The sequence below is a fragment of the Salminus brasiliensis genome, chromosome 16, assembly GCF_030463535.1.
Source record: "Salminus brasiliensis chromosome 16, fSalBra1.hap2, whole genome shotgun sequence".
Classification (NCBI taxonomy): Eukaryota; Metazoa; Chordata; class Actinopteri; order Characiformes; family Bryconidae; genus Salminus; species Salminus brasiliensis.
In genome coordinates, this window is record NC_132893.1 from 26,969,481 (window position 1) to 26,984,664 (window position 15,184).

Sequence of the window (15,184 nt, forward strand, 5' to 3'; positions counted from 1 at the left end):
AAAATTCACCGGTTGGTGTGCTGGCTGCCTTAAAATTTACCGGTTGGTGTGCTGGCTGCTTTAAAATTCACCGGTTGGAGTGCCGACTGCTTTAGGATGTGCCGGTTGATGTGCCGGCTGCCTTAAAATCCACCGGTTGGTGTACCGGCTGCTTTAGGATGTGCCGGTTGATGTGCCGGCTGCCTTGAAATCCACCGGTTGGTGTGCCCGCTACTTTAGGATGTGCCGGTTGATGTGCCGGCTGCTTTGGGATGTGTTATTGATGTGCCGGGTGAAGTACAGGCTTGAGTACAAGCTGTTTTTAAGTGGTTGTTTTTAAGCCGGCACCCAGCACACAGGGATCCAACCTGAGATTAAGTGCAACTATAATAAGCATTTATTTTCTGTGATGTAAAAACAGGAAATTCGCAAACTGCATAATTACTAATCGAGCAGTGTATACTGGAAGATATATTTTTTGGCCAAATACGCCCAAAATAACAACATTCAAGGACTTTTATAACTTATTTAAATCTGTTACCTAAATTAACTCTGAAAACCACAGTGTTCATTTAACACTGCCAGATTTCCTCCAGCACTGCTCGCAGACAGGCCTCATGTCCATGCATGGTTGCAGGCTGGCTGTAGTTGATTAATTTGATTAATTTGCTGGTTTTATACTTTTATATTCACTGCACTGTTTTAATGGTTCAGCTCTGGAGTATCCGGCCTCATGTTGTCATGGTGACGGACCTGCGCTTCCATGCGGATTCGCGAGCTTGACGTCTCTGACGACATGGCCAGGCGTCAGACGTCCTCGCTGATTGGTTGGTGCTCTCTCCCCATACGCCGTCATTCACTCACACCATTGAACCACTGGCAGCAAGGACCGACCACACGCTTTCTGATTGGCCGGGGCGTGAAGAGGGCAGAGCGCACAGAGACCTCAGAACTCCGGTGCTCTGCGGTGATTGGACGCTGGAAACGCGTTCGGTGAAGCTGCGGTAGATCACTCAGGTACAGCCAGCTTTCCGTATATAAACAGGTAGTGGGCAGTTCGCGAGTCTTTACCCACCAGCATTAGGTGTCATTAGGTTACAGTAAGCCTAGTGATTACGTCTTTTACTTCTGGGAAACTCTGACAACCTGTACAGGTGAGTGCGGTCTTATCACATCTGCAAAATAACTTTAAATATTTTTTAATTTTATTTAAATGCAATATTTTATTAGTTTTAAGTTAATAAGTACTAGTTTTTGCCACAAGCACACAAGTCACATACACGTTCAACCTCAGAGCTTCTTAGTTGCATACAGTTTAACTGTGCAAATGATTTATTAATAACAATTTTATATAAAATATTAAAATAATGTATATTAAAAATATATATTAAATGGTGTAGTTTAAATTATTAGAAAAATAAACTTTAAGGCTCATAAGTGTGCAGTTGCAATAGTATTGCTTGTATTATACTTTACAAAACTTTACATTTGACTGATTTCAATTGGGTTACACGCTAAATAAATAAATGAACAGTGCCATCAGTTTAATTTATAATGTTTTTAAATGAGTTGGGGAGTTGGGGATGAGGTGGGGTGGTGATCATCCAATATCCTGAATTCACTAACGCTCTTGATGCTGAATGCAATCAAATCCTCACAGCAATGTGCCAAAGATCTTGTAGAAAGCCTTCCCTGGACTGTAGAGACAGTTTCTCCAACATAAGCAGGATACACTCTACTTTAATACCTTTGATTTAATAGAAGCAGTGAATGAGCAGGTGTCCCAATACTTGTGTCCATATAGTCTACATGTGTATAGAAAGGTCTGCTGCCAGCATTCATAAATATAAAATAATCATTACCAGTTAATGTACATATTACAACCTGCATATTTAACTTGCCTTTCTTTGGTCCCATATGTTCTCTGGGCTTGCCTTAAAATATATGAATATGCATAAATATGAAGAAAAAATGTTAAATAGATTAAACCACGTGGGTGAAAGAGCGAGATTGAACGTTATGTATAGTTACATCTAGCATTTTGTTAAAATGGGACGACCATTTATCAAATTAAAAGAAAAAAAAAACAATTATTATTAAGAAACGTGTAAACATTGCATGCAATTAAAACAATAATCAATTAGATACGATAATATCTTAATCTTAGACTTAATCTAGAGGTTGGGGTACATGTAGATATTGGGGTACATGTAGATATTGGGGTGAACGCTGGGCAGTGGTCAGTGCACTACAGGGAATCTCCTGTGAGAGGAACACGCGTTGGACCGAGGTGCTCTACGGAAGTGAGTCCGTCCGCTTTGCGTTCCGTCACTGACCTTATGATTTGCGGCAAGGGGCAGCGGCTTCTCTCTTCACACTCCCAGTCACCTACTGCTATATGATTGTAAGGTAAGGGTGGCGAGACGATCAACTGAGCTCAGGTCAGAAAACTGAACTGGTGAACATGTGAGTCTGAGTTTCACCGAGCGGATGTGTGTGAGGCGGGTAGTTCAGTGAAACCAGCAGCTCCTCCTAGCAACCTTAGCTAGCATTGTGGCTAACGAGCTAGCTAATACAGCTCACTGATCACTGACAGATTCGCTCCTCCTCTCGGTTTCTGAGGTTTAACACACAGTTTATTAGTAGTTAAATATTGGTGTGTAAGCAAAGAACACATTTACTGTCTTTAGGAAGAAGACAAGTCTGAAATTTGAGTGTAAACGTGTAGCTAAAGGGGGACCGCTTATAAACGGACACGTTGCTGTTAATCAACGATTGGGCAACATTTTTATATTATTAGCTATCTATATTTTACTCTAAGATTATTAATAATGTTATTCTGGAATATTAAGCTGGTGTATGGAGTCAATCCGTTAATGTCTAGCTAATACCTCAACGTTATTCACGTGAGATAAGGTCAGTAAGGGTAGCACTAGCTAGTTTGTACTTGCCTGATCGATTGTTGATCTGTAGCTAACATTATCAATTATCTACTAATAATGAATGCTGTAAGTTGAGCTATGTTTATTAAAAGTGGACGAGGCTTAATGTTTGCCTAATGTTGTCTTCTTTGGTCTGTTTTATCTTGTTTGAAGCTTAGCTAGCTAACCACGGAACCATTTAAGGTGGATCAGAGGCTTGATGTAATAAGCCAACCAGACTTTTAGCTTAGGTCTACATTCAGGATGTATTACAGTGTTAAGACTAGCATATTAACATATATAGCTATATATACATACATATACATTATATATATACATTATATATATATATATATATATATAATGTAGTTCCCACATCTTGGTCAGTCTTAAAACAAGCTTCTCACTTTGTTAGTAGAGCTGTAAGATTTCGCTTAGCTTAGCAAGGTTACTGTAAGCCAATTAGGGGAGGGGATGGTCCTTCGCCAGCCCGGGAAGGTCAGCTAATGACCCTAACCAAGACTCACTGACAGTCTGACAGTCTGCACACACACACACACACACACACATCTCACACAGCTGCTTTTTTGAGTGAGAGAAGTGATTCTGCAACCTCAGACTTTTCTGTAAGTTTTGGAAGTGACATTATCCTATAGTGTAAAATCAGGTTTGTTGGGAAGACTTAATGGACATTTAGTTGTATCTGCAAGTTCATCTAGGTTGCGTTGTCTTGGCTATTTAAATAATAGTGTATTTATTGTTTGCAAGAAATGTAAACTACTATTTACACCATTTTTCGTCCTTTAGCGTTTTTTTTTTTTTTTTTTTACGTCTGTGAAACTGTGAAGCTGGTAAACTGCTAAACTAACTCTGCTAATATTTAGTTTTTAATGTAAGCTATTAGTTTTCTGATATTAGCTGTTGACATCGCAAGTGCTAAATGCCTGCTCAACCCCCCCCCCCCCCCCCTTTTTTTTTTTCTTTTTTTTTATTTATTTTTTTTTACTATTATTATTTTTTCCATGTTATGAAAGCATAGTGCAAAGTCCATGTCACTCTTTTGGACAGATTGATGTGATGTGTGTGTAAGTAGGTGAAAGTTCATCAGCACACCAGCTTTTTTGACCTTTACCCCATTAAACATTTAATCCAGTTACAGATGACGTGTGCTGCAGGCCTAAACATGTCTGTTCTTTTACAGAGGGACTTCACATGCAAATACAGTTCTTACTCAGTCTTCCAAATAAAGCCTTCAGAGCAGGTTTTGCCACCCTTTTGCCTTGCCTGCTTGTGTTGTCGTGTCATTTTGTAACTTAAGAACATTAATCACTGGCTGATCATTATTTTTCCACAGTCCATTCACAATGCCTGGCTCTGTACCTGCAAGCTATGTGGCCACTTGGCCTAAAGACGTGGGCATCATCGCGATGGAGGTCTACATTCCCTCCCAGTATGTGGATCAGGCAGAACTGGAGGAGTTTGATGGCGTCGGGGCAGGAAAGTACACCATTGGGCTCGGCCAGGCACGGATGGGCTTTTGCTCCGACCGTGAGGACATTAATTCTCTCTGTCTGACTGTGGTGCAGCGGCTTATGGAGAGAAACTGCCTGTCATATGACAGCGTGGGGAGACTAGAGGTGGGCACAGAGACCATCATTGACAAGTCGAAGTCTGTGAAGACGGTACTAATGCAGCTGTTCGAGGAGTCTGGGAATACAGATGTGGAAGGCATTGACACAACTAATGCATGCTATGGAGGCACTGCTGCACTTTTCAATGCAGTCAACTGGGTGGAGTCCAGCTCTTGGGATGGTAAGTATTCTTTTGCCGCACATTCTAGTTGTACTTTTAGGGTTGTGTGATTGGATTGGAATTAGAATACAGGGCCAGGGTTTATCTCCTAATGTGTGATCGGCAGGCATCCCTTTTATTTTTGTTGTGTCCAGTCTGTGTTGTGATTTTAAATTAATATAAGATCTGTATGCAGTACTGCACCAAATACTTTATTAATGTCTTTGTTATTTGTTAGCCCGCAATTTAATACTGGATTCAAGTGTCAAAACAATTTGAACTAAACTTGATCTATGTAGTAAAACTAATGCTGTATTCATGTTGTTGAGTCTGCCACTAAGACTAGAGATGGGAGGAGTGTAGCTTATTACTAAAAGTGTGTGATTCAGATTTTGGTATTCAGACAATGCTGTTAGCACTTTAATGTGAATTTTTTTTTTCATAGATTGTTACACACCTAGTCTTTGTTTCTTTCAACAGCTAATAAAAACGTTTATCACCTAATTTGTCTGTGAAGAAAGCCATAAAATTCACGCTTAGTGCCCCCATAATGTACAGTGTCGTCAGATTTCATTAAAAGAAATTTGTTAGCCATAAAGCAAGTTTTACTCGTAAGGAGACTCTTGCAAAATAAGGCCTATGTTTACGCCTAACGACACTGTGTTTCACGTCACACCATTTACTGTGTATTTCCAAAGGTTTAAGCTTATCATGCTGAGATATGGTCCTGCTTGTATGTTTGACCAACCATGTGACATTTCCCCTGCATTTGATGTTGTGTTTATTTATCCTTTTTCTAAGCGTGACTTTTATTGGTTGCCCTCTACAGGTCGCTACGCTCTGGTTGTGGCTGGAGACATTGCTGTGTATGCCACAGGCAGCGCCAGGCCTACTGGTGGGGCTGGAGCAGTGGCCATGTTGGTAGGGCCCAATTCCCCGCTGGCATTTGATCGAGGTATGTGGCCGTACACACAGCTGTCATGAACTTTGGCACACTTGCACCACTATCATTGTTGAGTGAGCTTACAAAACAGTTAAGGTCAGTCTGCACATTGCTGTGACTTCCTACTTTGTTTGTGTCTAAACACTGATAACATACCAGAGGAGAAATTTCACAAAGCAAGATTTGAACCAGAGTTTAGTCAGATAACTCAAGCCCAGAGTCCTGCCTGTCCAGTAGGAGGAGGGCTGAGGGGCATTCCTATTGGACAGTCTACACTTTTGAGTGAGAGGCCCTCTAGAGCAGTCATATCTAAAAGCTTGTTTAGAAAACTGAATTAGGCTGCTGTAGCAAAATGTTTAGTTTCAGCTGGATTACCATTATTGTGTTGAATTTGATAAATGTCAAATTAGTTGCTTAACATTTAGTCATTTTTACTGTCACATAGTTCAATCACATTGACTTCCATTGTCATACACTGATTATAGTTACTTAGCTGACCATTTTCAATGCACACATATATATATATATATATATATATATATATATATATATATATATATATATATATATATATATATGTATGTATGTGTGTATATGTATATGTATGTGTATGTATGTATGAGAATAATAATAATGAGTAATGTTTGTTTTCTTTTGCAGGTCTGAGAGGCACCCACATGCAGCATGCATATGATTTTTACAAGCCTGACATGGTATCTGAATACCCCGTGGTGGATGGCAAGCTTTCCATCCAGTGCTACCTCAGTGCATTAGACAGATGCTACTCCGTCTACCGTAATAAGATTCAAGCACAATGGCAAAGAGGTGCGTAATCAATCCCTGCACAAGCAGTTTATATGCCAGCGTGCCTCTAAACACATTGCAGCCTTCACAGCGCAGTGCATTGCCTTACTAACTCCATTAAGTCGTAAAGTGGGCTTAGGCTGTTCCTGCATGTCACAGTAGTATTCTAAGCAGGTTTAACAGCTCATGGTCGGTGCTTAAACTTAAGTGAATACAGCTTGTAACTTGTCCTAAGAGGAGTGCATCTTCCGAGTGGGGATGTGTATTTGGGTATCTTCAATAGTATTTTAATACTCAAACAACAAGAAAACATTTGACATTGTTATGAGTAAAAAACTAACGTCCTTAATTGAATACCAGAGACTAATGGGAGAAGAAGCTTCTTTTCTTTATCAATGACCATGACCTTACCATGAGCTGTTTTACATCCCTATGTTCACTGAGGTTATACATCGAGCACTCAGTCAAAACCTGTTTACAGATTAGTTGGACTACCCATGTATTCAAATAAACATGACCATTTCTACTTTAGCATATCCTAATTTGGTGGCCTTTAAGGTCGAGTTTGAGAACCTCCAGTCTATAGAACTGACCTAAGTGTGTTTGGAGTACAAAAATGACAGGAAAACATGAAGTGATTGAAGGTCCTTAAGCACTGTCTTGATAACCTACAATTACTGCAGGTTAACACTGCACAGTTTCTACACATGATTTCTTTGTTCAGTTTTGTTATAGTTCAGTCTTTATGTGTTAATTTCAGAGGGTCTTGAGAGGCGTTTCAGTTTGGATGAATTTGGCTACATGGTCTTCCACTCTCCCTACTGTAAACTTGTCCAGAAGTCTCTGGCTCGCCTCCTGCTCAACGATTTTCTGTCTCATCCCAACCCCAATACAGAAAATGGCCCATTTAGTGGCCTGGAAGCCTTCAGGTCAGTATCTGTCTATTAAAGAGGAGAATATGGCTCATGCAGAAGTGCTGTTTCCAGTGGAACCCTGGTTTATGAGTGTGCTAAAAGTTCTGGTCCTTTGAAGAGCAGCCTGTAATCTTTGTTGCTTTGATGTCTGGCCTACTGTAATGACTTCAATGGCAATAAGGTTAAAAATGTGCATACTCAGGCCAACCAGTTTCACCATTGTGCACAATTGAAATTTTAAAATGCAAATTTAATAATAATAATAATAATTATTATTATTTTAATTTAAAGGGATGTGAAGATTGAGAACACTTATTTTGACCGAGACGTCGAGAAGGCCTTCATGAAAGCCAGTGCTGAGATGTTTGATCAGAAAACCAAGGCTTCTCTCCTCATATCTAACCAGAATGGCAATATGTACACACCATCTGTGTATGGTTGCCTGGCTTCAGTTCTAGCACAGTATGTACCATAGTTTCTGTTTCATCTGCTAAACAGCCTTCCCATTAAGGCTGTGTAATCCATAATTCCATAGTTCTGCATTGGTTGCACCTAAGTTTAAAATATTAAACTTAAAGTCTTATGACTGTTTTACAGACATACTGCACAGCAGGTTGCAGGACAGAGAATTGGAGTGTTCTCTTACGGCTCAGGCTTTGCTGCAACTCTCTACTCTATCAAAGTCACACAGGATGCTACACCTGGTGAGTTTAAATGCACACAAACAAAACTTCACCTCTTGATTCTTGTCATGATGGGTGTGATTTCAGGTGCTGAATTAAGTGTGTTTTATGTGTGTGTGCTTTTAGGTTCTGCACTGGATAAACTTGTTTCTAGTCTGTCAGATCTGGAGGCCCGACTGGACTCTAGGAGGAAAGTTGCACCTTCTGTCTTCGCAGACAATATGAAGCTTAGAGAAGACACCCATCACTTAGGTTTGCCACCATTTAGTTTTAAGATTTTGTTACACTTACAAGAAAATAACAGGAAATAATAGCAGATGTTTTGTGTATGTTATCTGCATTGTATAACTTTACGTATACTGTATATGTCAAGTTACTGTTTCTTAGTTACAAGGTTTTCAAGCCACAGTTTGTTTTCTATTTGCATCTATAAAAACGCCTCTTGCTCTAATTTCACATCCACTTACTTCATATGTAGTTTAGAGATGCTGATAATGACCGTATTTACTAACATAAGCATTAATGTCTGTTCTACTCCAACAGCAAACTACATCCCCCAGGGTCCTGTGGATGAGCTCTTTCCCGGAACGTGGTACTTGACCCGTGTGGATGAGAAACACCGCAGGTATTACGTCAGGCGCTCCCAGGACGAGGACAGACCTCTGGAGGCAGGGCTGGTTGACTCTGTGACCGCAACAGAGGTATGAAAGTCAGATAAAATGTACTGTGTGTCTAAAGGGTAATCGTTAGGATAACAGATTTATTCTAGAGGTGTATTAATGCAAATGCCGGTGGAGATTCAAATTTTAGATTTGGTTAGATTTCATCGTAATAATCTTCAGTAATGTATGCACACACTGTTTGAGCAAGCATGAAATCCCGAAAAGTTCGAAAATGTGGCACATTTGATCATGATACTTAAATGTTTTTACAACATTAGATACATATCACTATTTATTAATTTATTGAGATACAAAAAATGGACTGATCAAAAAATATTTTTAAAATACTGTATTAAAATCAGCACTTCACTGCACTAAATGATGATTTATTCCCTCTTTTTAATATAAAAGTTGTCTTTAAATGCAGACAATATCCACAATATACTAATAAAAGCACATTGAGGCATAAATCATCATGATAATACTGTTTCATTTTTGCTCACCTAATTCTGAATCATACCAACATGACCAAATCGAATCGTCAAATTGGAGATGTGATGATGCAGAATCTCCTAAAGAGCTGCAATCAAATGGAATTGCTGTCAGATCCTAGGTTTACACCCTCCTTTGATTGCATCTGCATTTCTCTCTCTCCTCTCTCTCCTGCAGCACATCCCCAGCCCAGTGAAGAAGATGCCCCGCATCCCAGCCTCCACAGCTGCCCCTGAGGTGGTGGCCATTAGTAATGGGGATCACTAATGTTGACCTCTATGAGGTACACGTAACCACAGTTGATGGTGAGGATGTGAGATCTGGACAAAAGCAAGAACAAGCAGAACAAGAAAAGTACTCAAGGCACAATGTCTGCCTTGGCCTGTATTTGTATTAATGAACGATGTGAAACACACATAGCTTTTTAAGTGCTCCTTGATTAGGACTGGTTATTCAGTCGCTGTGTTTAAGCTGAGTTGTTGGGCACAGGTTGGGATTGATGTTGAGATATAATAATGTTTCTTTGTGTTGGGCACTGTTGTGTCTACTGTTGGCACGATTTCTGATAGTAATGGACACAAGCTGACACACTCTACAATAATCTTTGCTGCTCGGAGCCGATGATCTATGCAGAGACGGAGGAATGATTTCATAGATGATCAGAAGATTTTCAGACGCTTAACTCATTTTTCTTTGCATTAAGCCAGGCTGAATGTTCAGTCGTTAGGTTTTTAGAGTCTCAGGCCAGCTATGGAAGAGTAGGGAGTCAAGGGAAGCAGGCCTTTTTATTTTTCACCTGCTGTTTTAATATCTTTTTGTTGTTATTGTTGTTTTTCTCTTTCCACTACCCAAGTAAGCAAATGCTGCTGCTGCTGCTGTTGCTTTCTCACCCCACACTGCTGGTGTTTCTGTAAAATTGTATGCATGCATAAGCAATGGATTTCTATATACCTCGTGATTTTTGTTTGTTTGTTTTTTTTTTATGATTTTTTATATATATATAAGTCTCCTATTTGTCATCATGATCAGTGTCAGGGATATCATCTTAGGTGCAACTGAGTCAGCCTAGTCAACTTATTGGAGATTTGTTTTTTTTTATCCCCAATCTTAGTACTTCCCAGTTTTTAAGAGGGCAAAAGCCAATTTGCATGGCACTGACATGCACTATGGAGTCACTTATGAAGCCTGATTCAATGGTTTAAAAATATCAAAGAATGTTAAAGTTGGCCTGATATAAAGACAGAAATGAATTGGATGAATCGTCACAGCTACATTTGACCAGTCAGTGGTGTGTGACCAACAACTGAAATGTACAAATGCTACTTGATTTTAGCTTAGACACAATCAGTTGTTGTCGTGGCAATGGCTGCCTATCACTGTCATGCAAAAACCTGTTATCTCCATTTTTGCTGTGTTTCACTTTTTTATCTAATTTGAATCTGGCAGCTTGTGAATTGTGTCCACATTTCATGATGAATGGACCAATACAAAATGCTCCAAAATTACTTAATCACTAATAAAATTTCATATTGATCTCCAATCACAGTTAAGAAGGTTTTGTTTTGTCCTTCTCCTGTAAAGTTGACCTTTTGGAGATACAAGGTTTTTGCGTGGCAGCAAGGATATGTAAATGGTTAGCACTTCATGAAAGAATGAATGAGGACCTGTTTGAGTTTCTTTCTGAGAAAAGATCCTGCTTTAAATGAGGTTAGAGAATACAGTCAAGCAGTAAAGATCACCAGAGGATGACTGAAAGGAATATTAGTTCGTTAATGAAAACGAATCAACTCATCCTTGGGACCACTAAAGCAGGGACTGGTTAAGGGAACGACAGATGTATCATTATCAAAATATTATTCAGATTATTTAGCATCATAATGTCATTCTCTTGTTTTGGCACAGACATGATCAAATCAAAAGAATTGAAGAGTTTTAGTTTTAGTTTCCAGCCCACACACCGTTTGTTCAAATCCTCTGAACTAAAGGTGGTCTGTTTTTGTATTTCTGTATGTGTGCGAGTGTTTGTGTGTTTGTGTGTTTGTGTGTGTGTGTGTGTGTGTGTGTGTGTGTGTGGGGGTGGGAGAGAAGCTAATCTGTTTTTGGTCGGTCTGTTTCTGAGCCCCTCGCCTTTGGTTGTGCCAAACTGCCAAAGAGCAGGTCATTTCCCAAAACCCATCACAGCTGCAGATGTTTAGCAAGCCTAATACCCTTTAGTGTGCCTGGCAGTGTGCCTGGCAGTGGCCGCTGCAGCACCGCATTGACGCTGAACTGCCTTTCTGTGCGTGGTGTGGTGTCAGGGGAAGGTTCTGTAGGATACTGTATGACATATTTTTTTAAAAAAGGGCTTACAAAGTATCTTTTGCCACAGACTAGGTGAGGTGAACGATCTGAAGCTGCAACCAAGTTCTGACTGATATAACTGGATGTTGAGGAGGAGAAGGAGGAGGAGGAGGACTTGTGTTTCTATCCGTCCATCTTACACAATCGTGGTGTTACTAACGATGCAAGGGTGGTCGTTTGCATTTCCATGCAAAAAGTCTTTATACCAAACTGTTGGACTGTGGACAGAAATGCACTTGCAGTGAACTGCTCAACTTTAAAAAGCCTTATTCTAAGCATGTAGAGAAAACGAAACAGAGGATGAGATTCTGAATAATATAATGTACAGAGCTACTTTCCTTTTTAATTCTGCAGCCAGGACAGATCAGAAGGTTTTAACTTGAAACAGCTAATGTTTACAACAAAGTTTCTTTGAGATTAGTCAGTTATACCAATGTTTGGTGAGTAATGTACAATACTAACTGTAAAATTATTTATATTTGTAGATGTAAAGAGAAATTGGTGTCTGATCAGGCTTCACTTTTCTAGCGGACAAGCTGTATAAAAGAGATGTAATATGTAAGAATGTCTGAACTGAGATGAACTGAGAAATAAATATCTGTTCATTTATCCATGCTGTCGCCTTGTTTTCATTCACTCGTTCCTCATTTTTCAGACAGAGTTAATAGTAAACTGAGGAAATTTGTTAGTACACAGTCAGTTTGTGATTAATGTTCATTTCCACTATGTAATACTGTTGGAACAGTATTTTCTACAGTATTCTGTAGGAAATGATGAATATGTCTTTCAGCACTGACACTCACTGAGCACACAGCAGTAGTACACACACTTATAACAAAACTTATAAATAAATATATATAGTAATTTGGAGCATTTCCATTTGTCATGACTTTTGGACACAATATAAAGAACTGACAGCTTCTAATAATGCCATTAATATATAATCAGGTCCATAAGTATTTAAGTACTTAATTAATGGATTTAAAATTAAACAAATGAAGATGGAGAGACCTGTTGACACTCAGCTGTACCTCAGTTTTCACAGGTTCAAAAGTAATTGGGCCATTACTTTCTTCGCCACAGTACCTCTTCACAATTGTATTTCAAGCACAACTTGAGTTTACTTCAGATTACATGTATTCTTGCTGTAGTCAGACAGTCAGTACTAGAAAATATTTTCTAGGCAAACGAGAGGCAGTCCACACGCGCCTTTCAACAGACCGTCAGTCAGTCACTCACTCACTCACTTATCCAGTCAGTCAGTCAGTAATTGAAATTGCTGTCTCATGGCCGGCTCGCTGCTCGCGCTGTGTGTAAACGTCTGGGAGAGATCTCAGACTAAAACACAACCGCTGTATAGAAAATACCAACGTTCGTTCTATGTTTATTAGAAAAGGTTTCTATCCAGAGTTCTGCTTTAGTAAATGGTTCTGTATGGTACCAAAAACGGTTCTGCTACTGTCAAGCAAGTCAAAGATCTATTTTTGTGAAACTATATAAGAAAACATGAAACCTTTGTCTTAGCTGAAGACCCCCTGAGCTTGTCATTTTAAAAGGTTTTAAATGGATCTGGTTGCTTCTTTACTGCATCATATAGAGCAAAAAGATTAAGCAAAATATGAAGCACTGCTATGCACTCAGAAGTTTATTTGGGCTCTTGTGGTTCTGTATAGAACCACTGTATTTACTGAAGAATCCTTGAATATATATATATATATATATATATATATATAAGGACGCTGCACTATTAATAATTTGTGCCGGCTGCTGTAAGATGTGCTGGATGGATGGATACCGTCCAAACCATTCCACAGATGATGCCATCGCTCACCTTCTCCACACATCGATGACACATCTGGATGCTGGGAGGGGTAATTATGTTAAAATGCTGTTTGTGGACTACAGTTCAGCATTTAACACTATCAACCTGTCCACATCAGTGGAATGGCAGTGGAAAGGGTAGAAAGCTTCAAATACCTTGGAGTGACCATCTCTCAGGACTTGTCATGGAGTTGCCACATCAACACCATAACGAAGAAGGCTCGTCAGCGACTATACCACCTGAGACAACTGAGGGACTTTAGACTGCCCTCCAAGGTACTACGATCCTTCTACTCCTGCACCATCGAGAGCATCCTCACGGGGAACATCACAGTCTGGTTTGGGAACAGCACCAAGCAGGACAGGCAAGCGCTACGACGAGTGAAACGTTCAGCAGAGCGAATCACTAGGATGGAGTTTCCTGACCTGCAGTCCATCTACAAGAAGCGGTGTTGGACCAAGGCCAAGAAGATTGTGAAGGACCCCAGTCATCCCAACAATGGACTGTTTTCTCTGTTGCCCTCGGGGAAACGCTTAAGAACCCTGAAGGCTAACACAGAGAGAATGAGGAGGAGCTTCTTTCCACAAGCCATCCGTGCCCTCAATGGGGACAGGGACTAGGACACTAAATCAAAGTATCTACATACACAAACTGGACCCTCACTCACTACAATACACAACTATGGCTCACGGACAACTCACTACGGACAATAATGCAAATATTTCTTTTTAAGTCACACATACACTCACATACAGATAAATATGTACATATGTATACATATATATATATATATATATATATATATATATATATATATATATATATATATATATATACAGACACGCACTATTCCATCTGTATATTTTTTGCTTCTTATATTTCTATATTTTCATAGTTTTATATTTTATTTTTTAACTTAAATTTAACTTAAATGTAACTTATTTTATTTATTTATTTATTTGTACTTTTGCACTTTTGCACTTTATTTCATTAAGTTAAGGTTTAGTTTAAGTTTAAATTTAGATCTTTATTGAATAGCTTTGATGTGGGCAGACTGTCAAAAAAAGCATTTCACTGCAAGTTATACTGTGTATTACTATGTATGTGACAAATAAAATTAAATTGATTTAAGATGTTCTGGATAGTGTGCCGGCTGCTTTAAGATGTTCTGAATGGAGTGTCGGCTGCTTTAAGATGTTCTGAATGGAGTGTCGGCTGCTTTAAGATGTCCTGAATGGAGTGTCGGCTGCTTTAAGATGTTCTGGAAGGTGTGCCGGCTGCTTTAAGATGTTCTGGATGGAGTGTCGGCTGCTTTAAGATGTTCTGGATGGAGTGTCGGCTGCTTTAAGATGTTCTGAATGGAGTGTCGGCTGCTTTAAGATGTTCTGGATGGAGTGTCGGCTGCTTTAAGATGTTCTGGATGGAGTGTCGGCTGCTTTAAGATGTTCTGAATGGAGTGTCGGCTGCTTTAAGATGTTCTGGATGGAGTGTCGGCTGCTTTAAGATGTTCTGGTTGGTGTGTTGGCTGGTTTAAGATGTTCTGGAAGGTGTGCCGGCTGCTTTAAGATGAACTGGATGGTGTGCTGACTGCTTTAAGATGTTCTGGAAGGTGTGCCGGCTGCTTTAAGATGTTCTGGATGGAGTGTCGGCTGCTTTAAGATGTTCTAGAAGGTGTGCCGGCTGCTTTAAGATGTTCTGGATGGTGTGTCGGCTGCTTTAAGATGTTCTGGATGGTGTGTCGGCTGCTTTAAGATGTTCTGGATAGTGTGCCGGCTGCTTTAAGATGTTCTGGAAGGTGTGCCGGCTGCTTTAAGATGTTCTGAAAGGTGTGCC

General features: G+C 39.7%; 1 protein-coding gene across 3 annotated transcripts; it reads left to right on the forward strand.

Moving 5' to 3' along the window:
- Nucleotides 1-1,056: 1,056 nt before the first annotated feature.
- Nucleotides 1,057-12,138, forward strand: hmgcs1 (3-hydroxy-3-methylglutaryl-CoA synthase 1 (soluble)). Of its 3 annotated transcripts, XM_072658453.1 has the most exons (11): nucleotides 2,261-2,388; nucleotides 4,255-4,712; nucleotides 5,521-5,646; nucleotides 6,295-6,459; nucleotides 7,199-7,367; nucleotides 7,644-7,814; nucleotides 7,950-8,056; nucleotides 8,162-8,287; nucleotides 8,579-8,736; nucleotides 9,367-9,494; nucleotides 11,558-12,138. In XM_072658453.1, exons 1-10 carry the CDS (start codon nucleotides 2,378-2,380, stop codon nucleotides 9,454-9,456), a joined length of 1,581 nt encoding a protein of 526 aa, XP_072514554.1. In that variant the 5' UTR covers nucleotides 2,261-2,377; the 3' UTR covers nucleotides 9,457-9,494; nucleotides 11,558-12,138. The 3 variants fall into 3 exon arrangements, with proteins under 3 accessions (XP_072514555.1, XP_072514554.1, XP_072514553.1); XM_072658454.1 differs by lacking the exon at nucleotides 2,261-2,388 and adding an exon at nucleotides 1,057-1,133 and having other exon boundaries at nucleotides 9,367-12,138; XM_072658452.1 differs by having other exon boundaries at nucleotides 2,262-2,388; nucleotides 9,367-12,138.
- The last annotated feature ends 3,046 nt before the right edge of the window (nucleotides 12,139-15,184 follow it).

What these genes read in the sequence shown, in the direction of transcription:
- hmgcs1 (XM_072658453.1), top strand. An exon ending in GGAGTCCAGCTCTTGGGATG is followed by an intron (nt 4,713 to 5,520) that starts GTAAGTATTCTT and finishes TGCCCTCTACAG; the next exon opens with GTCGCTACGCTCTGGTTGTG. An exon ending in TCAAGCACAATGGCAAAGAG is followed by an intron (nt 6,460 to 7,198) that starts GTGCGTAATCAA and finishes TGTTAATTTCAG; the next exon opens with AGGGTCTTGAGAGGCGTTTC.